The sequence below is a fragment of the Heloderma suspectum genome, chromosome 4 (genome assembly GCF_057233095.1).
Source record: "Heloderma suspectum isolate Gila_16-S chromosome 4, 16-S_ref, whole genome shotgun sequence".
Classification (NCBI taxonomy): Eukaryota; Metazoa; Chordata; class Lepidosauria; order Squamata; family Helodermatidae; genus Heloderma; species Heloderma suspectum.
In genome coordinates this window covers 226,578,460-226,603,241 of record NC_139461.1, presented here as the reverse complement: position 1 = coordinate 226,603,241, position 24,782 = coordinate 226,578,460, and the positions used below count along the sequence as shown (strand labels likewise).

The window sequence follows — 24,782 nt, the reverse complement described above, 5'->3', positions numbered from 1 at the left end:
TTGAGTTTAAGCTCCAACACTCCCTGCTCTCTACTGTCATTCTATTTTAAAGACTATATCTATAACCTTAACAATCTTACAATTTAATAAACAACCTTACATTTCTATATCATATCATCAATCTTATATCAAAGAAAGCTCCAGAATTCATTCCCAGAAGCCTAGTATTATTAGTAATTATATATATATATATATATATATATATATAAAATATTATATAATAATAAAACTTAATATAAACCTTCAACACTCAGTAATACATTTTATACTAGATATATTATCTATTTTAAAATAAAGGCAAGAAAAAATAAGAAATGAAAGAAAATAAGCGCATATATATATATATATATGCATTTATTTTCTGAGTTAGCCTGGATCATATAGGCTAAATAGAAATAATTAACAAAGCTTGTTTAAAAATTCCAGTTCATGGGGTTGTAACAAGATTCTCACGCATTTTTACACTCAGCCAAGCCTTCGCCATTTCATGATTTTGAAACTTCTTAATCTGACCTTCAGGCACAATGCAAAGAGTAGCAGGATATTTTAAGCAGTGTTGTAAGTTCATTTGTTTTACCAAGTTCTTTGCTTTGATAAATTGCCTTCTTTTATCCACCACCTCTTTGATGTAATCAGGAAATAACATAACTTTATCTTGTCTCCAGGAAAGACTTCAAGCTTCTCTTGCCAAGCGCAGGATATAATTCTTTGTGGAGACTTTTGCAAATTGAGCTATGATGGTGTAATCAGTCCCTTTAGCATTTGGCACATGAAATGCCTGCTCAATATCAAGTAAATAATCAGATGGAATAGGGAGTATTTCATGCAAAAGTTTATCCACAAAAACAAGCAATTTTACATCATTAGGCAAATTTTTAATCTCCAAAATACGTACATTGGATCTCTTTGTGAAAGCCTCCTGTTGAGAAATTCTATCAAGAGTGTTTTTAAAATAATTTGAGTCGTGGTTTCATTTCCAGCCACACGGTCTTCAAGCTTATTAATTTTCATCTCCATTTTTTGCGGTGATGCATTGATTAAATCTACAGCTCCTTGCAGGGTGGTGATGGAATTTTGGATTAAATCCAGCCTCTTGACCTGCTCCGTAAATTGCAAAGGTCTTTATCAGTGTACGTAAATAATTCCCCTATATCTTCTGTCTTCGACATTTTGGACACAGAGGATGTGGGGGGAGTGGATGCCAGCTCCTTTCTTCTCCTCAGCACAGTCATATTTCTCTCTCACAGATCTTATAGGTCCTCAGATGTTCTCAAATATTGTTAACATCTCTTAAATCATACCTCAAAGGTTGTTATTTCTTAAAGCATATATTATATGGAACATGTCAGCCCTGTTTTCTCCTATAAAATAGGAGTCTCAGTACAGCTTTTTGCGTTGGTAAAGCTCTTGGGTGATAATCCTGGAATCCGGCCCCCCCACTATTGCGTGGGAGTTACCTTTCTCCAAGATGTTGTCCAGAACTATTGCCTTGCCCCGCCTTTCCATTCCAGGGGGGAGATGAAAAGGTTTTTCAACCTTTTAAAAAGCTGTTTGAGAAAGGTCCCACGGAGCCCCATGGGAAGCTACCAGAGTGATATCGGTCCCGACCGGAAGTTGCACCATGTACTTTTCTGAACCAGGCTCTTAATAATTTAAAATGGGGTGTTTTGCTTTTTATGTTGCCTCCTATTGTAATAGAAAATAATACACTAAAATAGCTCTACAAGTCGACATTCTTCATACCACCCATTTTGATAGCTTATCCCATTCTGTAATACCTCTGATTTGGGATCTCAACAACCGACCCTGCCCCGACCATATGTTTGCATGTTGGACTAATGTATTTGTAGGGGCCTGCATACATAGATTCTAATGTGTATACGCCCTACACAAACATTGTTTTTTGAATTTCCATCATGCCTTTCCATTTACTGTGATGCTCCCATGGCATCTTACAATTACAAAGTTGTATTGCATACTGTGTTTGAAGGTTTTGATTGAATATTCCAAGGCTATGCCATGTCTTTTGTATGATTAAGAATCTACCTGTCTGTTTGCCAATAGTTTGCTTATGTGACATGACAGTATATTTACTCAGAAATGACTGAAAAATATGCAAGGTAACTCTTCTTTAATCGGTAGATCCCTCAAACCTTTCTACCCGTTGCTTGACTGCTTTGCATTACCTGGAGTACAGATCTGGGCAGCATGGGCAATCCTGCACATCTGTTGCAAAACCCGTATGTATTTTTTATTTTACTTTAATAAGCGTTTGATTTGATGTTCAGTCTTTAAAACCAGTTGGGACAAATTTCCATTTAACTTTTTTTTTAAGCTGAAGATGAAAATGTATGCTTTATCAGCAGACTGAATGCCAAATTATGGCTCGGTGATCAGACACACCTTCATAGGCTCAGGCACTCCTTCCTTCCCCATCTCGTGGAGGTTTCCTCCTCTGCTCCTGGCTTCACTAATCATACATTGCTGTGATGTCCAAATTAGCACCTTACTGCCTAGCCAATTTCTGAAACCACCGGTTGAAGTAGCTTTGCAAACCATGGTTTAGAGGTTAGTGATAGGGATAGTTTTGCCAAATCAGATGACATGGCGAAGTATGGTTAGTGAAAACCAGGAAGAAAAGGAAGAGATTCTGTGTCCCAAGAAGGGAGGAAGGAATATGTGAGCCTGCAGGGCCACTGCCAAATTGTCAAGCCATCGTTTGGCATTTTGTGTGAATTGAACCATATATATCTAAAAGCAAGAATTCAAAAAGTGTGAGACAGGCAGACATACAATATTTTAGGGAAGACTGAAAAAGAAAAACTGCCGAAAATATCTTCATGATGCTTTGGATTCTAGCCCTTGTTCTTACATCTGATCTGCATTTGCACCAGCATCTAATTGGGGAAGTGCTCCTACTTATGTGTACGTTCATTTGTGAGTCATATTAAACTACTGCTGCCAAATCTGCTGGAGGAAGTGCCCATAATAGTTTAACTGCCATAGGGAGTAGTTTTCCTGTAAAGCATATGTGAACCCCCATCCTGCAATGAGACCCCACAGGTACCTGTCTTAGTTACAGTGTTTTGTGGCTGTGACACGCAGCTGTGAAGAACAGCATCAGGAAAGTGCTGCATAAGACATAGGTCTGGGGGCCTCATTCTTGGCTGCTGAGGGGGACTGGCTTAGTCCCTGCAGTCGCTCGCGAGGCAAGTACAGACTGATTCTGCTGCTCCCCGCCATCCCCTTTCATTATTTAAATAAATTATTAAGACTGTGTTTCCATAGTGGAGTAAGTTCTTGCTGCGGCACTACAGTGGGAGTAAGGTCCTGATATCCCTAGTTGCAGGTGCAAGTGTACCCTTAGATTGTTTTGCAAATATGTGGGGGTCTACCTGGCAAAGGTGTAGAACAGTTAGCTGGGCTTGGTGCTTTTTTCCCCGTGCACTGACTTCAGTCACCTCTTACCTGGTTATTACTGCACGACATGCTGCTTTTTATGCTGCACTATACAGCATAATGGTTATTCTGTTCCGGATGTGTGTCTAGCAGGGGTAGGCAACCTCATGCCCTCCACGTTTTGGACTACAGCTCCCATAACCCCTGACCATTTGCAGCATTGACTGGGGATGATGAGAGTTGTAGTCCAGGATATCTGGAGGGCGCCATGTTGCCTATCCCTGGTCTAGAGAACCTTGCTTCAGTGTAGAGACGACCACTCAATATTCCTTCAGGTACAAAGTTTCAGTTCTCTTGTGCAAACTGCAGTTGTAAGCACTTGGAAATGCAGTATTTCTGCAGTGAAGAGCTAACTGCCCACTATGTCTGCTGTAAGACTTTGATATTTTTGTCATGTTTACTAAAAGTTCTCAAGTGCGATGAAGTGAGGGGTTAACAGGAGCAGAAGTAGGCTAGCTTGACTTGGCAAGATCTTTCTGATCTAAGCCCACTGAATCTAACACCAATATCTCACCAGTTTTATTCATGATGGATCTTCTAGTGAACAAACTCTTGTTTCTCTCCAGCTGCCAGATACTGTGCTATGTTAATAGAAGAAAAAGGAGTACAGAACTTATATAATATCAAAGAAAATGACCAGAGCGATCCAGATGTCCAGTATCTAACAACTGAGATACTAACTTACATGGACACTCACATGAAATATTATGGAAAGCCTAAACACTTAAAGGAGCTACAGGCCAAGTCAAATGGATAACTGATGCCACAGTTGTACCTTCATCCTGTAATGTTCACAAGCTGTGCTGGCGATTCTTTATCCTTTCACAGTCATTTCCAATCAAGATGCCTTCCTGTAGGATCTGAGGATACTGGTATGGTATGCTTGCGTGGAAGTCTTCTACAAATGGTAGCTTTAATTTGTGACTTGCCTTCTGACAAGCGAAATGGGGCACAATCCATAGAGAAAACTGCTTAACAGTTTACCGTACAGGGGTTGAACAGAGTCTGGTGATTGCAAGCTGCCAATTTTTATAGTGGTAGTCAAGACTTTAAAACTACATGTTCTCCTGCCAGAAATCCCTCTTCGACTGTCCAGGAGCTGTTCTATTGTTGACAATGCCCTATCAACAATAGTCAGCTTATGGTTGCTGAGAGAAAATATGACTGCTTAGCCTTACTGGTTCAAGACTAAACTGCTTTCTAAAAAAAAAAAAAAAAGTTATGGGAGAAAAGAGTGTTTTGAAAATACTGGGCAAGGGAACACTAGTTTGTTCTAACTATAACGTTGGATTAGTCTGCAGGTCATTAGGCTGGTCACAAGCTGCTTTCATGAGCTGCTTATACACATTTCTATGGTCTAGAGGGGAGATTCTGGCTTCTAGTCAACTGTGCAGTATATTGCCATGATTCAACATAAGGCACTGTATAACTGCATTGTTTTGGGAGTGTATATACAAACTATTTTTGTATGAGGTGGGGTGGGGGGAATCTTTCAAGGTGCTTTTTAGTTTTTCATATCTAAAATAAAAGGCATGTCTAATGATGGCACTTAAAGATTGCAAGTTACTACCTTTATCAAACTGGCTAGCATTAAGGGTGAAATAGAGGCCTTTGTTCAGAAGAAATCATGCAGGTAACAAGTTTGTTTCAAGTGTAATTGACATAATATATGTAGTACTTCAGTAGTTGTAAAATAGAATGCATTTTGTTGGTGGTATAGTTGTTCAAGTGCAAGAGAGACAAAGACCGGTATAAAATATAAAATGACCCTACTGCCTAACTAGCACAATTCTTGCTGCAGGCCTATGCTTGTTTCAGAGCCAAAAATATCTTCTATCCATTTGATCCACAACTACTCAAAGGCTATTTGTATGCCACTTTTTGTGGATCTGAAAGCAGCTTTTGATTCCATAACTATTTAATCATGAGCAAAATTGCAAAGAACAAGGGGTTTTACTTGTTTCTGTTCAATCATAAATCATATTTCTGAACTTGGGGGCCATATTCAGTTGCAAAAAGGAAATTGTCATCTTGTTCTACGCCACTGACATCCTGTTTTCTCTTATACAAAATGAGTGAGGTGCTTGGTAAAAGGTTTGGAAAATGTATGTAACTGAACAGCTGTATATGAAGACTAAGGTTCTCAAATTGTCTGATGTTTAGTATATTAGTGCTTATAAAATCCAACCCATTCTATGTACACAATAGCTGGAAATGCGAGATGCAGGCTACTCAACTTAAACTGCTTGAACACAACATACAAATTCTGGAGCTGCCAAAGGCGAAAATCTCTTTCCTATCCTAGAAGATAAGCTTTATCCTTAAATCTTTTATGGGGCTATGAGTTTGGGGGTATTAAGATGTTCAGTTCTTGAATGTGTTGAAAGCCAGGTTCTCCTGCTGTTCCCCTATCTGAGTTGGTTTTGCTAACTGCATTCTGAATTCTCCTTTTAAATAAATAAATCTGGCAAAGGCCCTCTGGCAGCCTGGGTGGGCATCATAAGAACATCTCTTATGACAATGTAACTCTGATGTTGAAAGAACGGGGAAGCAAAATACTTTCCTTCGCTTCATCCTTTTTATTCAAATATGAAGAACAAAGGATGTTTACTTATAAGCAAGGAGAGGCTGGTTACTGAGAAAATGGACTCACCTTCTCAAGGTGTACCAGCCTGACCTTTTGGTCTAGGGATGTACGAAAGTCACTTACCTTTTCGCAGCTTTGATCTGGGGGGGGGGGGCGCTCCGTCCCTCCCTCCCCCCCTCCCCCTGGAATCCTCCCTGGCAGGCTCCACGGAGCCACTGGCCAGGACCGTCCGCAGCTGGAGTTCTGGCCACAGCTGGCTGCTGCAGCCACAAATGGCAGCTGCCATTTGTGTCCTGCCAGACTGCCGTGATAGGCTACATAAGTATTTACGTAGCCTATCACGGCAAAGAGCAGGGGCGCAAACAGCAGCTGCTACGCCATTTGCGCCGCTGCTCTTTCCGTGATAGGCTACGTAAGTATTCACGTAAGCCATTTGCGTGGCTGCCTTTACTGTAATAGGCTACGTAAGTATTTACGTAGCCTATCACGGCAGCCTGGCAGGATGCAAATGGCGGCCGCAGCAGCTGGCTGAGAGATCAGCTGCCGCCACCCCAGGTAAGCTTCGTCCCAGGGGGATTCCGCAGGGTGGCGGGGGGTGGGAGGCCTCACTGAAATCCGTGGCGGAATTCTCTAACATCTCTATTTTGGTCATTATGAGGTAGATACCTAGTACTCAGTCAAGGTATCTACAGTCTTCCCACCAGCATCCTTCTACAGTTTTATTGTTTAGCTCACTCTTCAAAGGCAGTACACAAGTGAAACTCATCCACTGTCTCAATGCAAAATTTATGTAGAAAAATATTCTAACAAGGCACAGCCTTCTGGTCACATCTTGGAGTCGTCTTTAGGCACCTGAACAGAGCTGGGCAGCATCACTTCCCAATGAACTTGGGTGGTCGTTTCTCTATGAAAGCAGCCATCCCTTCCTGACGGTCCCTGGTAGGGATATTCTGTATTTAAAATACAACAAGGCACCAGTTAATACTTCATTTTCTAATCTCAACCACCCCTGAAGTGTACAAAAGTCGACCTGAATAATGGATCTAGAGTGTAGTCTGCTCAGTCTCCTGTTCCCACTGTGTCTATTTTTCCCAGTCAAAACTGTTCTTCTAGTAAAGGCTAAAGTGGGGCATGTGTGTGTTACACTCAGAGCAACAGTTTTCAAATGGCCTTTTTGAACTTTTACTAGATTTTATTGGGTATACAGCTCCTCTTTAGAGTAAGATATGTACTTGTTCACTTGTATCATTCAGTGCTCAAGAACTGAGGAAAGTTAACTATTCCAAGTAAGTTTCTGAGGAGCGCATCAATACATCTTGGAGCCAAGTTGTAGTAGCATTTGGTTGCTGAACTTCAGAAACGGCTGCACAGCTAAGATCCTTAATATTTAGGACTAAATGTTAAGTTAGGCAATCCAGTGCCTTTGAGATGTCTTGGACTAGAACTCGTATTAGCCCCAGCCAGCATGGCCACTGGTCACAGATTACAGGATCTGTAATCCAAAACAGCTGCAGGATACACTTTCTATGTTGGAGGGAAGCAAATTATTTTAAAAGTAAAAATAAAGGCTCCCCTACCTGAGCATAACACATTCTTTCGATAGCCATCCCGGAGGCAATATCCACCTGAAAGGAGGAAACGGAATCTTATGTGTATGCTAGAAGAGAAACACTAAAATATTAGCGTTTCTGTATTTATTGTACTAGTTACGGCTTTAATGAATAGTGTGCCTTCATATAAGACTTGATGAGATACCTGACAGCCATCCAGACTTCACCGTTGTTGTTTGGCACAGAGTGTCTTGACTTACAATGAGTCTTAAGGCACCTTGTAACTCACTTTATTGTAGCAAAACCTTTTGTGGCCTAGAGCCCCTTGTATCAGATGCATGCATTTGATAAAGTTTCAGCCTCAGGGCTGTATTCCCTTGTGGAAAATCTTTGCAGAGCATGCACACTTCCTATCCATGGATTCAATTTTCTCTTCCCTGCTTCTCTCACGTTCTCTCTCCTATTTTTTCTCTCCCCTACACCCCATGTAACACTTGAGCTTTTAAACAGTCTTCATTGGCATCAATTATTATTTTTCAAAAGCTTAATTGCTGCATAGGGGGCAACTTGGGTGGACTGCAGTACAGGGTGGGGAGATTTAACACTTCCATCCCCTGCTATTACCCCCTGCCCAAATCACACACCCACACCCCACTGTAGTAGACTTTTTTAAAGCCACCATTGGGACCAAGCCTAATTGCTGTGCAGGAAGGTGATTTTGGGAAGACCATGAAAGCTGCTGTTCTAATATCTGTCTTCCATGTGCCCCAGGCCTTTTTTTAATGGTCCTGCAGATTAATATAGTTACCTGTCTGGAACCTACCTAATATGCACTCAATAGAGTTAGTCTTTGCTAAAAAAAACTCTTAAGAATGAAGATCTCTGTTTCACTCAATTGCTTATCTACTCCTGACTTGGCTTTATAGGCAACATCCATAGGGGAAGTGGGGTTGGAGGTGGAGAAAAAGGGTTTGAGGAGAGGGAGTTGCAGGGGAGAGAGTGATGGTTAAAGGAAAAGAGTTAAATACACACCTTCCAGTGGCTTAATAATGTAAAGAAGTTTAACAAAGTTAAATTTGTAAGAAATGATTACCTCAATCCCTCTGTTTATAGCCACTTTACCCATTTTCACAGCTATTGGGGCCTTTTAAAAGAGAAGAAACATTTGTGAGTAATTAGAAACGAACACACAAGTAGAATCCTATTCAGGAGTTTAGCTATTGCCAGAGTGCCTTACTCTGGAATAAGATGAGTCTCTTATGTAAATACTTAAAATGGAAACAAGTAGTTTCGCAATGGAGAGAGTAAACAAAAGTTCTTCCAGGGATCTATTTATTTATACCAATTTTTAAAGGAACAGTGAGCTAGTTTATAGTGGCAGAGGACACCGAATTATCCAGCAAGGTATAAACACAGCCCAACCAAAGAATCCCCAGCTGCTTAGCTTGGCAACAGAGTCAATGTAATTACATTAAGTGAAGCAGCTTGGAGAAAGTTCTAGCTTCACCTACACACTACTTGGCAGGCAAAGAAAACCTGGATAAAAAATATTCTGTCTGTTCAGTGTGCAATGGCAGTATAAAAGCAAGTTGTTTAGAGAAGGAATTGCACATAGGCAGCTAGAACAGCACATATTGTCTCACAAAGGATATTATACAACTGAGGAGAAGGAGCTTCTTGCTATTGAGAAAAAAGCTTCTTTAAAAAAGTATATGAAAATGTTTGGCGACAGCATACAACTTTCCAAAGTTACGAAGGGTGTAAAGTGTGTTTAAAGTGAGGAGAAAGTTCATTCTAACACTAGAGCTTCCAGTTGTTTAATGGACTTGACAGCTACAGGACAAACAGGAAATATTTATAACACAACTAAGTTTTGAATTTCTTGTCACATTTTATGGAGTAAAGCCTTAGTTCAACTACAGTCACAGGACAGGTTTATCAAGAGATACCTACACAGTATTTCCCCTGTGCCTTTTGTCAGTTTCCTGAATTCATCTAGCTGTAAATTCTGGAAGTGGAATACTGGACTTTTGATCCAGCAAGGCAATTATGTCTATGATTTAGCCAGGAATTACAGGAATCAGGTGGAACATTATTAGTTATACATCCTCATCAATGTACATGATGCCCTGTAGAATCATATAAGAACAATAGGCAGGTTCCCATCGCCAAGAAGTTTACAATATAAATATTGGGGGGGGGGGGGGGGAGAGACACATCCCTGACAAAATGGACAGAATCCAAATCTAACCTCACAATATAAGTAAGTAAATCAATAGACGGCATCCAACAGTGTCAGACTGCAAACACAAATAGCACTAGTGGAGCGCCACCAAATCTTTCAGTTGCACAAATGCTTGCGCACTGCACTGGCAGAACACATGTCTCACTTCTGAAAGTGGTTGCACAACCTCTTACACAAGCAGAACTTTAGCTGAATTCTCCCCTTGCGCATAGTTCGGAACCTAGCTGCGACACAGTTGGACACCACCCATAGAAGTAAAATAAGTTTAAGCAAAACTGCATATTGTTTTTGAGTTCACAGTTTGGGTCACCCTGGCATATTCTTTAGAGGGGGGAAAGCATAGTGCAATGAATAGAACTCTGAAGTTATTTTTAAAAAAGAGTTTGTATCTTCAGACGATACAGGGCAAATTGAAGGATACACTGACCCGAGGAACAATCTCTTCAGCCAAAGCCAGCGCTCTTTGGTATGCTGCATCCCCTTCCTCGTTCTGTGGCACTGTATGATTAACTAGGCCTATTGAGAATGCCTCTTGTCCATCAATCTGTCTGCCAGTGAAAATCAGTTCTTTAGCTAGGCCTATTCCAATACAGCGTGGTAGACGTTGGGTTCCACCTAGACAGAAAAACCAGCATACTACTGCAAACGTGGTTTACAAGAAGCCAGTTTCACACTAAGGTTTCCATGTTGAAACGCAAAAGTGAAAATACTTAATGTTATACTTCTAATTGACTGCTAATGTGTTGCTCCAAGCTCCTCTAGTAGTCCCATGGACATTTACTTGGGCTGCGATCCTATACTGACTTACCCAGGAAATCAATGGGATTTAGTTCTGACCAAGCACATAAAGGATTGTGCTGTGAATAACTACTAGAGTGAAGAGGTCCTGCTTCATGATTGTTGGCGGATCCCCCAACAATGTAACTGAGTTTGAGACACCACTGTAAACTGCCTGTGTATTTTTTAAATACCTTATTGCTAAAATACAAAAAAAGGTTATATAACTACATATTTCATTCTATGCTATACCTATCCTACAATTATAGAAGCTTAATACTACACTAATTATTTGAAATATCTTGATTACGATATCAATAATACAAAGAACGTATCTCAGTATTTATACCACTCAACACACATCTACTAAAATCAACCATAGTGCTCCTGGGACCAAACATGTTTACATCAGAGAAAGTAATTTGTATTTATCAGTGTCTAAATTGCATTATGTTTTCATAAAATGAATAAAGACTAATCGGTAGAAAACTTTCCTGTTTGTTGACTGCACTCTCCCTCTGCCTTCTCTCAGTTGTAAATGTTCAGTTATTTTTCCCATATCAGCCACTTTCCCAGATTGCAGTAACCACTCAGATGGGGCTGAAGCACTTCACTATCTTTGAACTACTAATACTCTAGTTGCTGTTAACAGATCCCATATAAGCTCTCTTTTCTTTATGGTCATTAACATATCCCAACAAAAGTACTACGGCTGCAATCCTATAAACACTTACCTGGGAATAAGCCCCATTAAACAGTGGGACTTACTTCTCAGTACACTAACAGGATTGCTCTCTAAGGATGCAATCCTATGCATGCTTAAACAGAAAAAAGGCCTACAATTCCCAGCATCCTGGGAGTTGCAGGACTTTTTCTGTGTAAACACGCATAGGATTGTGCCCTACAGGATCTAGAGGAATAGTGATTTGTTATAATAGAAATTATATGATTTACTTCCAAAATAAGAATTAGATAATTCCACTATATGTGGACAAAGTCAGCTCTTTGCTGCCCATACTCCTAACATTTGTCACCATTATCTGCATAAATTCAGCTTAGCAAGTATGCAATCATATACCCCCCTTCATGGATCACTGCCTTGTTGTGGCGAAGAGGCTTGCGTAACTCAGTGAAGCCATAAGCTATGCCGTGCAGGGCCACCCAAGACGGACAGGTCATGGCGGAGAGTTCTGACAAAATGTGGTCCACTGGAGAAGGAAATGGCAACCCACTCCAGTATTCTTGCCAAGAAAACCCCATGGAACGTATCACAAGGCTAAAAGAGATGACGCCGGAAGATGAGCCCCTCAGGTCGGAAGGTGTCCAATATACTACTGGGGAAGAGCAGAGGGTATTTCCAAGTAGCGCCAGAAAGAGTGAAGCGGCTGGGCCAAAGCCAAAAGGACACTCAGCTGTGGATGTGTCTGGTGGTGAAAAGAAAATCCGATGCTGTAAAGAACAATATTGTTTAGGAACCTGGAATGTCAGATCAATGAATCAAGGTAAGCTGGAGGTGGTCAAACATGAGATGGCAAGATTGAACATCGACATCTTGGGAATCAGCGAACTAAAATGGACAGGCATGGGCGAATTTAATTCAGGTGACCATCATATCTACTACTGTGGGCAAGAATCCCTTAGAAGAAATGGAGTAGCACTCATAGTCAACAAAAGGGTGGGAAAAGCAGTACTGGGATACAATCTTAAAAACGATAGAATGATCTCAGTACGAATCCAAGGCAAACCATTCAGCATCACAGTAATTCAAGTCTATGCCCCAACCACTGATGCCGAAGAAGCTGAGGTTAATCGGTTCTATGAAGACCTACAACACCTTCTAGAACTAACACCAAAAAAAGATGTCCTTTTCATCACAGGGCATTGGAATGCTAAAGTCGGAAGTCATGAAATCACCAGGATAACAGGCAGGCATGGCCTTGGTGTACAAAATGAAGCAGGACAAAAGCTAATAGAGTTTTGCCAAGAGAACACGCTGATCATAGCAAACACTCTTTTCCAACAGTACAAGAGACGACTCTACACATGGACATCACCAGATGGTCTATATCGAAATCAGATTATGTCATTTGCAGCCAAAGATGGAGAAGCTCTATACAGTCAGTAAAAACAAGACCTGGAGCTGACTGTGGCTCAGATCATGAGCTTCTTGTTGCAAAATTTCGGCTTAAATTGAAGAACGTAGGGAAAACCACTAAACCATTCAGGTTTGACCTCAATCATATCCCTGATGAATATACAGTGGAGGTAAGGAATAGATTTCAGGGATTAGACCTGATAGACAGAGTGCCTGAGGAACTATGGACGGAGGTCCGTAACATTGTTCAGGAGGCAGCAACGGAATCCATCCCAAAGAAAAAGAAGTGCAAGAAAGCCAAGTGGCTGTCTGATGAGGCTTTACAAGTAGCTGAGGAAAGAAGGGAAGCGAAAAGCAAGGGAGAAAGGGGAAGATATATCCAACTGAATGCAGAGATCCAGAGAATAGCAAGGAGAGACAAGAAGGCCTTCTTAAATGAACAATGCAAAGAAATCGAGGAAAACAACAGAATGGGAAAGACTAGAGATCCCTTCAAGAAAATCGGAGATCTCAAGGGAACGTTTTGTGCAAAGACGGGGATGATAAAGGACAAAGAAGGCAGGGACCTAACAGAAGCAGATGAGATTAAGAAGAGGTGGAAAGAATACAAAGAAGAACTATACAGGAAAGATCTCAATGTCCATGATAACCAGGAGAGTGCGGTCACTGAACTTGAGCCGGACATCCTAGAGAGTGAAGTCAAGTGGGCCTTAGGAAGCATTAGTAACAACAAAGCTAGCGGAGATGACAGTATTCCAGCTGAGCTATTTAAAATCCTAAAAGATGATGCTGTTAAAGTGCTGCATTCAATATGCCAACAAATTTGGAACACTCAACAGTGGCCACAAGACTGGAAAAGGTCAGTTTACATTCCAGTTCCAAAGAAGGGCAACGCCAAAGAGTGTTCAAACTACCGCACAATTGCGCTCATTTCACATGCCAGAAAGGTGATGCTCAAAATCCTACAAGCTAGGCTTCAGCAGTATGCGAACCGAGAACTACCGGAAGTACAAGCTGGGTTTCGAAGAGGCAGAGGAACTAGAGATCAAATCGCCAACTTTCGCTGGATCATGGAGAAAGCAAGAGAATTCCAGAAAAACGTCTTATTTCTGCTTCATTGACTACGCTAAAGCCTTTGATTGTGTGGATCACAACAAACTGTGGCAAATTCTTAAAGTGATGGGAATACCAGACCACCTTACCTGTCTCCTGAGAAACCTGTACGAGGGCCAAGAAGCAACAGTAAGAACCAGACATGGAACAACCGATTGGTTCAAAATTGGGAAAGGAGTACAACAAGGCTGCATATTGTCACCCTGCTTATTTAACTTATATGCAGAGTACATTATGAGAAACGCCGGGTTGGATGAATCACAGGTCGGCATTAAGATTGCTGGGAGAATTATCAACAACCTCCGATATGCAGATGATACCACCCTAATGGCAGAAAGCGAAGAGGATCTAAAGAGCCTCTTGTTGAGGGTGAAAGAGGAGAGTGCAAAAGCTGGTTTGAAACTCAACATTAAAAAAACTAAGATCATGGCATCTGGCCCCAGCACTTCCTGGCATAAAGAAGGGGAAGAAATGGAAGCAGTGACAGATTTTACTTTCCTGGGCTCCAAGATCACCGCAGATGGTGACTGTAGCCATGAAATTAAAAGACACTTGCTCCTTGGGAGGAAAGCTATGGCCAACCTAGACAGCATAGTAAGAAGCAGAGACATCACCTTGCCGACAAAGGTCCATCTAATCAAAGCTATGGTTTTCCCAGTAGTAATGTATGGCTGTGAGAGCTGGACTATAAGGAAGGCTGAGTGCCGAAGAATTGATGCTTTCGAACTGTGGTGCTGGAGAAGACTCTTACGAGTCCCCTGGACTGCAAAGAGGTCAAATCAGTCCATCCTAAAGGAAATCAACCCTGAGTGCTCATTGGAAGGACAGATGCTGAAGCTCAAATATTTTGGCCACCTAATGCGAAGAGAAAACTCTCTGGAAAAGACTCTGATGCTGGGTAAGACTGAAGGCAAAAGGAGAAGGGGACGGCAGAGGATGAGATGGATAGATAGTATCACCGATGCAATGAATAAGAACTTGAGCACACTCCGGGAGAGAGCGCATGACAGGAAGGCCTGGCATGCTATGGTCCATGGGGTCATGAAGAGTCGGACACGACTGAACGACTGAACAACAACAACAACAACCATATACCATTGGTAAAGAATTGTATAATAATTTTCTCTTATATTAATATATAGTGAGAAGACTGGCCCTTACCTCTGAATGTTTTGCACACTTGATATGATACTAAACCTACTGAATTGTTCCTTCATCTGTATCTGAAACTATTTCCATTCTGATCTATTAATGCTAACAACATCATATAGATCTGGGACAAATGCCCTTAATTCAACATTAAGGATTCAAAAGGTGATGGAATGGCCATGCGCCTGTCTCTTCCAATGCAAGGTCTCACTCAGTATCCCAGGACTCACCCAAGTATGGCACCAATTACACACGTAGCGTTACACTTTGGGAGATGCCATGGTGCACCACTGCCAGTCACAGCTGACTCATCTAGGGATGACCCAAAAGCTTCTCCCCCATGGTATGCCCAGCTTTTGTGCTCCCAGCTCCATTATGGAACAAGGCCTCCTCTCCTGCAGGAGGCTAATGGAGCACAAACAGCAGGTCTTCCTGCCCCACCTGCTCATGCATTTTTACGTTTCCGCGAACACGAGACGGAATCCAGTTTCCCTCTGCAAATGAAGGCTTCTGTTAGCAGAAGGGGGGGCCATCTTAAGCGATTCCCCCTGGCCCTGAAACCCCACCCCGTGCCACCTCTAGTCGGCTGTGGAGATTCCTCCAATCCTCTGGACCAGATTTGGGGGCTGCAAGAGGAGAAGGAATTGTCAGAACTTGCCCCCTTCCCCATTTTGCCAACAGAAGACTTCTGTTCAAGGAGGGAAACTAGTGGGATTCTTACCCATGTTCATTTTTTTTTCCCTAAGTGAAAGCTGAGATTGTGGAGAAGCTTTCATATTCTGCCTTAAAGGCCATCTTTCCACAATGGGGGCAATACTGTAGAATCCCCAATCTATAGTATTTAAATGCTGTGGTATTCTAAAATAGGCTTTTGGTTAAGTTTCGGGAACAATCTGTAGCTATGAAAAGAGGAAATTACCAGAAGGGGCTGTGGAATTCCTGTGATTGGGAAACTTAAAATCTTAAAAGCAGAGAAATAGTTATCAGATATATGGCTGGAATGTTGCTCTCTCACTGCCTGAAGGGCCTTCCAGTCTTTAAAATGGTATGGTTAATTTGATATATACAGAAGTGCTTACATTTTATAGTTTAGAGAAGGAAGTAGTAGTGAAGCCATTAAAAAAATGGAAAAACAGAGATGATATCTTGCCAAAGAATTACAAGTCAATGGCAGAACTGGGAGCAGTTCCTAGTATCACTTAAGGTGCAATCCTATTCATGTATAGCCAGAAAAAAAAAAGTCCTAGCATTCCTAAGCCAGCCATGCCAGTTGAGTAATGCTGGGAGTTACAGGACTTTTTTCTGTCTAAACATACATAGGACTGTGCCTTGTTTTAACTGATCGTACTATTCTGTCACGACAGTACACCCACATGAAAAAGCAGCAGGAAAAGTGGATGAAGCTATATTACCTGCACCCGGGAAGAGTCCTCTGGTTGTTTCGATCAGGCCCATTTTAGCTGATGATGCTGATATTTTAAAAAACCAAGGGGAAAAATCTACATTAGCACAAACATAGTGTACATTTAAGAGGGCTTAAACGTGCTAAGCCTTGGCTGGATCAAGCCCATGACTATGCACTTGGAAAGATGCAGGAGAATAGCTCCGACTGTCAGACTATACTGGGTTATGATTTGAGTAACCCAACCATCTTTATTTGAATTCGTGTTCATGCAATATGAGCAGAAGATACCAGATGTGTCAGTGTACTCACCTGCTACTCGGATATCACAAGCTAGTGCCAATTCTAAGCCTCCACCCAATGCATAACCTTCAATTGCAGCAATAGTAGGCATTGGTAGTGCAGCTGTAAAAATGAAAGGAGTCACTGTGCAGCCTCCAGACTGTAATAAATCTGTCCTATAAAGCAGGGCGGGGAGCCTCAGGACCAGGGGCCAAATCCGGCCCTCCTGGGGTCCCAAGATGGCCCCCTCCCCATTCCCCCAAACGCCAATCGTCGGGTGGCTTCTTAACTTTTGTGCAGTTTTTCCTCCATTCTAAAATGTTAAAATGCCTCTCCGAAGGCTTTGTTACTGGCAGTGAGAGCTGGACACTGCAACATGCTGGTCTCTTTTGATATTTTTGGCCTCGCACCCTTGTCTTCGGCTCTTTTTCAGTTCCAGGCCAATGCTAATTAATGTGGCACTTCTATTCATTTATATTCAAAGAACTGCCACATGCAGATGAGGTGGCTGCGAGCTACTTACCAATCCCATCCATTAAGCTTCTGAGCCTCTGAACAAAGTGGTCAGCTTCAGTATCAGTCATCTTGGCACGCTCTTTCAAGTCAGCACCTATGTTCAGAGCAACCGAGGGCCATTTGGGAATACAGAAAGGGGAGGCCATGAGTTCAACAGCAATGCTTCAATGCATCAGTAACTGTCCTGTGAACTACAAAGGGATCCTGCAGCCCAATCCTATGTAGAAGCAAGTGTGCCTTACTCTGCACAGGATTGGACAGTTAAAGAGACACCTGCTGATCAAGCGGAAAAGGAACCCAAACATCTGGTCCGAGGAATGTTCATCAGCTTCAGTAGTCGTTTAAAGCAATTCTGATGGAGTGATGTATACTTTTGTCATTCCTTCCCCCAACATAATTGGTATGCCCTAATAGAAAACCCCAATGTGCAGTGTCAACTGCATTCGTTCATTGTGTGGTGTTTGTACTGTGGTAGCATATTTCACAAGGTTACTTCAGTTGTGGTACGATCTCAGCTAAGCATGGCAATCAAATCCAAGAAATTGAGGAATTCAAAGTTTGCACCACTGTCTGGTAATATAATCAAAGCAAAATGAATGAGGGTGCAATTAAGGCAAGCATCTCAGTTTAGAGGTCTAACAAAGAATGACCAACAAGGCTTCTGGGGAAAGTACTGATGCCAACCACAGCTGATGCCACCAAAAATTAACTATTTGTTTGACAGTGCACAGAATATGCACTAATAGTTGCAGAGGGTATTTCTCAGATTTTGAAAGATCCCTGCAATAAGCAAAATCTTTAGCACCTAAAGTAATCAACACTAATATGTAGCATAGGGCATAATGCAGTTGCTTCTACCTGCTAGGAATGTCACCTACAAAGCACAGAATTAGGGTCTCCCTCCAAACTGTTAAGTTTTTCTTCCATTTCAGTCAAATCACTTACCTGGTTAGAAAGCCACTTACTGAAACTAGTTTTCAATAGAAAACCAATGTTCAGATATGCCATTATATAAACCATTAGATAAAAGTCGTGCATGGAATTGTAAGCTGCAGGAAGTACAGGCTGCAATGGCAAGTAGAGTTCAATGAGATTTAGGGCACAATCCTGTGCATATTTAGACAGAAAAAAATCCTACAACTCTCAGCATTCCCTACCAACCATGCTGGCTGGGGAATGCTGGGATTTTTTTCTGTCTAAACATGCATAGGATTGCACCCTAAATCATGAATTGTGTTTTATGCAGAGAGTCTTAGCTGCTCTGTAGACCAGGGGGGCGGGGGATGTAAATAAAGAGCTAGGCTAATGATCAAATTAACTCTTAATGCCAAAGAAAAGCAGTAAAGCTGTCAAAGAACCAGAGCTCCTTAACAATATACTATTATTATACCTAATACTGAAAATGATTCTACTTGTGATTCTTGATTATGAGGTAGAAATTTCTAAAGTGACAAACATACACAAGACATAACGAAGGGATGAAATGAACGGGTGCAGGAAGTATCTTTTATTAATAAAATCAAGCAAACAAACATGGAGTTGGTGGGATATATACATGTACATATACATATTTTTCCCAGTAGCAATGTATGGCTGTGAGAGCTGGACTATAAGGAAGGCTGAGCGCCGAAGAATTGATGCCTTCGAACTGTGGTGCTGGAGAAGACTCTTACGAGTCCCCTGGACTGCAAGGAGGTCAAATCAGTCCATCCTAAAGGAAATCAACCCTGAGTGCTCATTGGAAGGACAGATACTGAAGCTGAAGCTCCAATATTTTGGCCACCTAATGCAAAGAGAAAACTCTCTGGAAAAGACCCTGATGCTGGGAAAGACTGAAGGCAAAAGGAGAAGGGGACGGCAGAGGATGAGATGGCTAGATAGCATCACCGATGCAATGAATATGGACTTGAGCACGCTCCGGGAGAGAGCGCAGGACAGGAAGGCCTGGCATGCTATGATCCATGGGGTCACGAAGAGTCGGACACGACTTAACGACTGAACAACAAACAACAATACATATATATGCTTTGTATACACACACACAACACACACACACACACACATATATACTTCATATAGAATCACAGAAGAGTAGGGTTGGAAGGGGCCTACAAGACCATCGAGTCCATCCCCTGCTCAGTGCAGGAATCTAAGTCAAATCATCCCTGACAAGTGGCTGTCCAGCTTCATCTTGAATGCCTCCAGTGTGGGAGAGCCCATCACCTCCCTAGGTAATTGGTTCTATTGTCACATTGCTCTAACAGTCAGGAAGTTTTTCCTGATGTTCAGCCGGAATCTGGCTTCCTGTAACTTGAGCCTATTATTCCGTCTCCTGCATTCTGGGATGATCGAGAAGAGATCCTGGCTTTCCTCTCTGTGGCAACCTGTCAAGTACTTGAAGAGCGCTATTATATCTCCCCTCAGCCTCCTCAAGGCTAAACATGCCCAGTTCTTTCAGTGTGATGGCAGTGGTTAGAGTCTTGGACCAGGACTTGGGAGATCTGGGTTCTAGTCCCCGCTCAGACATGAAGCTCACAGGGTAACTTTGGGTCAGTCACTGACTCTCAGCCTAGCCTACCTCACAAGGTTGTTGTGAGGATAAAATGGAGAGGAAGAGCATCATGTAAGCCACCTTGGGCTACTTGCAAGAGGAAAAAAGTTGGGATATAAATGTAATAAATAAATAAAATTATTTCCTGCACCCATTCTTAAAATATGAAAACACCCTTACTTACCTGCACAAAACACACCTCCTACATTGCTCTTAACTATCACCACACGGACACTTTCATCAAAACGGAGAACATCAAGGGTTTTATACAGCTAAGGAGTAGGAGAGACTAAATTCAAAATTCAATCCACAGAAAAATTGTACCAGAATCCACAGATTTTGTTTATTTTATTATGTAACTGTTGCTGAGAAGTGCAACTGATAAAGTAGATACATGCAAGTGAGTGGATCAGATATTCAGCATGCAGGGAGAGTGTTCTGCTACTATATTCTGTAAACTTATTCTGTCCTTACTATATCCATATTTGATTCCTCCCAGCACACTTTTGCCCCACTCCAAAATCTAAAAGCTCTGCTAAGGTCTAAGGAACTACCACAGAGGAAGGAGCTAAAAATCATGACCCTGGACATAGATACATTTTAAAAAAGGATCTATATAACAGAAACTTAATATTCACTTACTTCATCCACAAGCACTTTCCCCAGTGAGTTTTTGGCATGTGGTCTGTTCATCTGAATTTCTGCAATACCTTTACTCCAAAAAGATATATAATTAAATTTAAAAATACACTTAAAAAAAAAAAGTGATCCCATATTTTATTAATCTCTTATTTAAAGGGATTTCAAGGCTGTCTTTCAGCCCATGTTTCCAAGGCGGCTCACAGTACAATACTGAAAAAAAAGGAACTCACTAGCATTTTGCTTTGCAAGCAAAGAGCAAATACATCTTAAGGTACCCTAAGCTTGGGGTATCACTCTTTTCTAGGTGGGAATCTTGTTCCATTGAAATGAATCTAATTTGCAGGCAAGAAGGTCAAAGATTCTAAATTTGTCTTCTGTACACAGTTTCCAACAGCCTTCCCCATCCAGAGCTCACCAGATGTGTCAGACTACAACTCCTATCATCCTCAGCCCAGTGGAAGGAGTTGCAGCCCAACACATCTGGACAGCTCCAGCTCAGGGAAGACCACTCTACAACAAAGGCTGTGTCGACAGGGGCAGGTTGTTTTTTGGTCTGTAAGACACATGCCCTATTTATTTATTTATTTATTTATTATTAAATTTATTAATCGCCCATCTGGCCGGTCACCCAGCCACTCTGGGCGATGTACAGCATACAATAAAACGGTTTAAAACAATAAAATTCTACCATAAAAACATTTTCTAAAATACCCTAACCCACCCCAAATGCTTGCCTGAACAACCATGTTTTTAATGCACAGCGGAAGCTCATTAAAGAGGGGGCATGGCAGAGTTCCCTAGGGAGGGAGTTCCACAGACTGGGGGCCACCACAGAAAAGGCCCTCTCCCTCGTCCCCACCAGTCTAGCTGTCCTGGCTGATGGGACAGAGAGAAGGCCATCCGAGGCTGATCTTGTCAAGCAGCCTGTCTGGTGCTGCTGGAGGCGCTCCTTAAGATAGGCTGGGCCGGAACCATATAGGGTTTTAAAGGTCAAAACCAACACCTTGAATTTGGCCCGGAAAACAACTGGTAACCAGTGCAACTCCTTCAGCACTGGAGTGATGTGATCTTGCCAGCGGCTGCCTTTGATCAGGCGAGCCGCCACGTTCTGTACCAGCTGCAGCTTCCGAACCGTCTTCAAGGGTAACCCCACGTAGAGCGCATTACAGTAGTCTAAACGAGAGGAGACCAGGGCATGTACTACCGATGGGAGCAGATGGTTGGGAAGGATGGGGCGCAAGTGCCGTATCAGATGGAGTTGATACAGCGCTGTCCGGCTCACAGCTGACACCTGAGCCTCCATGGACAGCTGGGAGTCCAAAATGACCCCCAGGCTGCGGTCTTGGTCTTTCAAGGGTAGCCGTACCCCATTCAACACCAGGTCAACATCCCCCAGCCTCCTCTTGTCTCCCACCAAAAGTACCTCGGTCTTGTCAGGGTTCAGCTTCAGCTTATTCCTCCCCATCAAGCCACTCACCGTCTCCACACATTTGGACAGGGATTCTACGGCCAACCTTGGTGAAGATTTGAATGAGAGGTAGAGCTGCGTGTCATCCGCATATTGATGACACCGCACCCCAAACCTCCTGATGATAGCCCCCAGCGGCTTCACATAGATATTAAATAGCATCGGGGAGAGGATGGAACCCTGTGGCACCCAACAAGTGAGTGGCCATGGGTCCGAAACCTCCTCTCCCAGTGCTACGCTCTGGTACCTGCCGGAGAGGAAGGACCGGAACCACTGCAATACGGTGTCTCCAGTGCCCAACCCCTCCAGGCGGTTGACGACAGTATCAAAAGCCGCTGAGAGGTCAAGGAGAACAAGGAAGGAGCATTCACCCCTATCCAGAGCCCTCCTCATATCATCCACCAAGGTGACCAAGGCCGTTTCTGTCCCATGCCCAAGCCTGAAGCCCGACTGAAATGGGTCTAGATAATCAGTTTCTTCCAAGTGTGCCTTCAACTGCATCACCACCGCCTGCTCAATCACCTTGCCCAAAAATGGCAGATTTGAGACTGGGCGAAAGTTGTTCAGAACTTGAGGATCCAAGGAGGGCTTCTTTAAGAGCAGTCTTATCACTGCCTCCTTGAGGGCTGATGGCATCACTCCCTCCTCAAGGGAGGCGTTCACCACCGCCCTGATCCCCTCACCCACTCTCTCTGCAGCCCATAATGAGCCAAGATGGGCAAGGATCAAGTAAGCAGGTGGTCGGCCTTACAGATGAAAGCACCTTGTCCACTTCACCAGAAGGAAGAAGCTGGAACCAATCCCAAAAAACCGGTTTGCCACAGGCCGCCTCTTGCTCACTAACTGTATCCACAGTGTGCAGAGTAACACACCTAATCTGATCAATTTTATCTGCAATCCCTTCAAGTTAGGCAAATAAATGCTATTTTCATATGTTGCTCAAGACAGAGCTGAAATGAGCTATGTGCTATTTATTTAAGGGACTTCCCTACAACAGAGGAGCATCAGATGTCTGCACTGCCTGCAACCAGGGAGTTACAAGAGTCAGCTGAAAAGCAAGTTGTCAATACAAGCCTTGAAGTTCAGCAAAGTTGATGTTTGGAACAGGGATGTTGCACTTTAGGGGGTCTTTTTCCCCATTACCCAAGAAGGAATACTGGAGAGATGTGTGGATATCTTACCCCAATCGCCAAGAGCCCCCTATGGATGTTTCTATAACATGTGCAACGTTATTCCCAAGTCTCATTAATACAAGGAAGACTGTATTAATGCATTCAAGATCACAGTTGTAAATGGTCTGATGGCACTTTGCCCTCTACTGAACTTGCGTTACACTTCTGAAAAGCAGATCCCTTGGTAGCAACAAGCTGGATCGCTCAATCGTGCAGCACCTTCACTCCCCAACATCAAGGGTAGAGCGAGGTGGGCACATGAACATAGACAGAAGAATTCTGAACTGACAGTTTCTTTGGCAGCAAACCAGATTTCCTGATTATTTTTATCACCATGACCATCTCCCACTGGAGTGCTAACAGTGAGAACTCAAGGCTGCTTATGGGAGGGGGAGTTATTTTTCTTTAAAGTTTTCAATTTAGAACATTTGTACTGCTAAAGTACAAAAGTTATCGCATATTACTGGTTGGGGAAGGGCTGATGCTGAGAGACAGTGGCTACAACAACTCTGTCAAGTAATCCAGTGTTGTCATCCACATTTAAGATGAGGGCTGTCCTTAACAGATACCACTCACAACAGCTTTCCTATGCAGGCTATATCCTTCTTGGGAATGGAATTCAGGGGGCTGTGTGTCCCTAGCCTTTGTGGAATCTGGAGCTCTTTCTCTGCTATGACCCTGGCCATTTTCATTGCAGTACAGCCATTTCCATGTTGTGGCCCTCTGCAACATCCCCCTGTAATGAGGCACTGGATGCAAGTGGGAATCAAACCCATCCTCAAGTGACCAGGCTCTGTCGCCTATTAGTGCAGTGCATAGCCCTCCCTAACCACTGGGCTATGGCAGCCTTTTGCAGGGGGCAGGGGTGGAGTGGAGACCTCAGCAACTCCTTGCAGTCTGTTTGTGCATGAGAAAGGGCAAGGAACCGTTTAGGTGCGATTGGCTCAGGAATCCTTCGAGTTGCTACATGGTGATTGGTGCTTTCTATGCATGGCTAATAGGTGGACGCGGTTCGTGGGCAACGTAATGATTGGCGGGTTATCAGGGCGTGCGGGAGTGGGGCTGAGCCAGCTCGGAAAAATTTGAAACGGCCGGTATAGGGAGAGGAAGTTAGTCTCTGCTCAGGGAACCTCCCACCAGCCAGCTGTGACGAAGGGGAAGTTAGTTCGTTTTTTCGGTGCAGTAAGCAGGCGACGCAAGGGCTTGCCTACACGAGCAGCTACTACGATCATACACACCCGAAACCGCAAAAAATGTCTAGCGGCGCCTTAAAGATCTCCTTGTTTTTGCTGCAATAAACTAACACGGCTCCCCTCCGGAAATAGATGCAAAAACAAAAAAAGGCGGCCGTGCTGTCCGTAAGAAACATTCCTATGGAACCACATGCTTAAGTCCACACGAATTTTGGAGCGCTACTACGATCACGTATCCAAGAAGCGCACTTTTACTGTAAGGCTGCCGCTGCTCCTCTGCCCTCGACGTCCCGACGGGCGATGGAGCCCGAGCGCGCTTCGGAGAGAAGCTGCTGGCGCTACTCACCACAGTCCCCCTCTCCAAGGACGCGGAGGAGGGCCTCCTTCCCCCTCCCTCCGGACGCGGCTCTTCGGGGGAAGCCGCCACGTGCCCCGGGCCCGAGGAGACGGAGGCGCTCGGCGGAGAGCGCCCGAAGCCAAGCGGCCGCTTTCCCCAGCCGCAGCATCGCGCCGCTTCCGGCTTCCCGGGCGGACCAGGCTGGAAGACCCTGCGGCGGCTCGAGGGCGGCCCTTTCTCCCCC

The 24,782-nt window shown here is 43.2% G+C and overlaps 2 protein-coding genes across 4 annotated transcripts in view; one reads left to right on the top strand and one right to left on the bottom strand.

Annotated features, from left to right (window-relative positions):
* Nucleotides 1-6,002, top strand: part of LOC146348160 (protein zyg-11 homolog B-like) — a 17,032-nt gene extending 11,030 nt beyond the window's left edge. Inside the window, exons 13-14 of the mRNA XM_084852492.1 lie at nucleotides 2,143-2,240; nucleotides 4,026-6,002. Coding sequence (XP_084708618.1) covers nucleotides 2,143-2,240; nucleotides 4,026-4,216 — 289 coding nt within the window. The 3' untranslated portion in view covers nucleotides 4,217-6,002. The remainder of the gene's footprint in view (nucleotides 1-2,142; nucleotides 2,241-4,025) is intronic.
* Nucleotides 5,097-24,782, bottom strand: ECHDC2 (enoyl-CoA hydratase domain containing 2). Of its 3 annotated transcripts, XM_084852496.1 has the most exons (10): nucleotides 24,548-24,782; nucleotides 20,369-20,436; nucleotides 19,911-19,998; nucleotides 17,183-17,269; nucleotides 16,690-16,782; nucleotides 16,388-16,444; nucleotides 10,269-10,456; nucleotides 8,690-8,740; nucleotides 7,624-7,671; nucleotides 5,097-6,996 (listed from the first exon to the last, which is right to left on the bottom strand). In XM_084852496.1, exons 1-10 carry the CDS (start codon nucleotides 24,705-24,707, stop codon nucleotides 6,919-6,921), a joined length of 918 nt encoding a protein of 305 aa, XP_084708622.1. In that variant the 5' UTR covers nucleotides 24,708-24,782; the 3' UTR covers nucleotides 5,097-6,918. The 3 variants fall into 3 exon arrangements, with proteins under 3 accessions (XP_084708622.1, XP_084708624.1, XP_084708623.1); XM_084852498.1 differs by lacking the exons at nucleotides 19,911-19,998; nucleotides 20,369-20,436; XM_084852497.1 differs by lacking the exons at nucleotides 5,097-6,996; nucleotides 7,624-7,671; nucleotides 8,690-8,740 and adding an exon at nucleotides 9,550-9,725.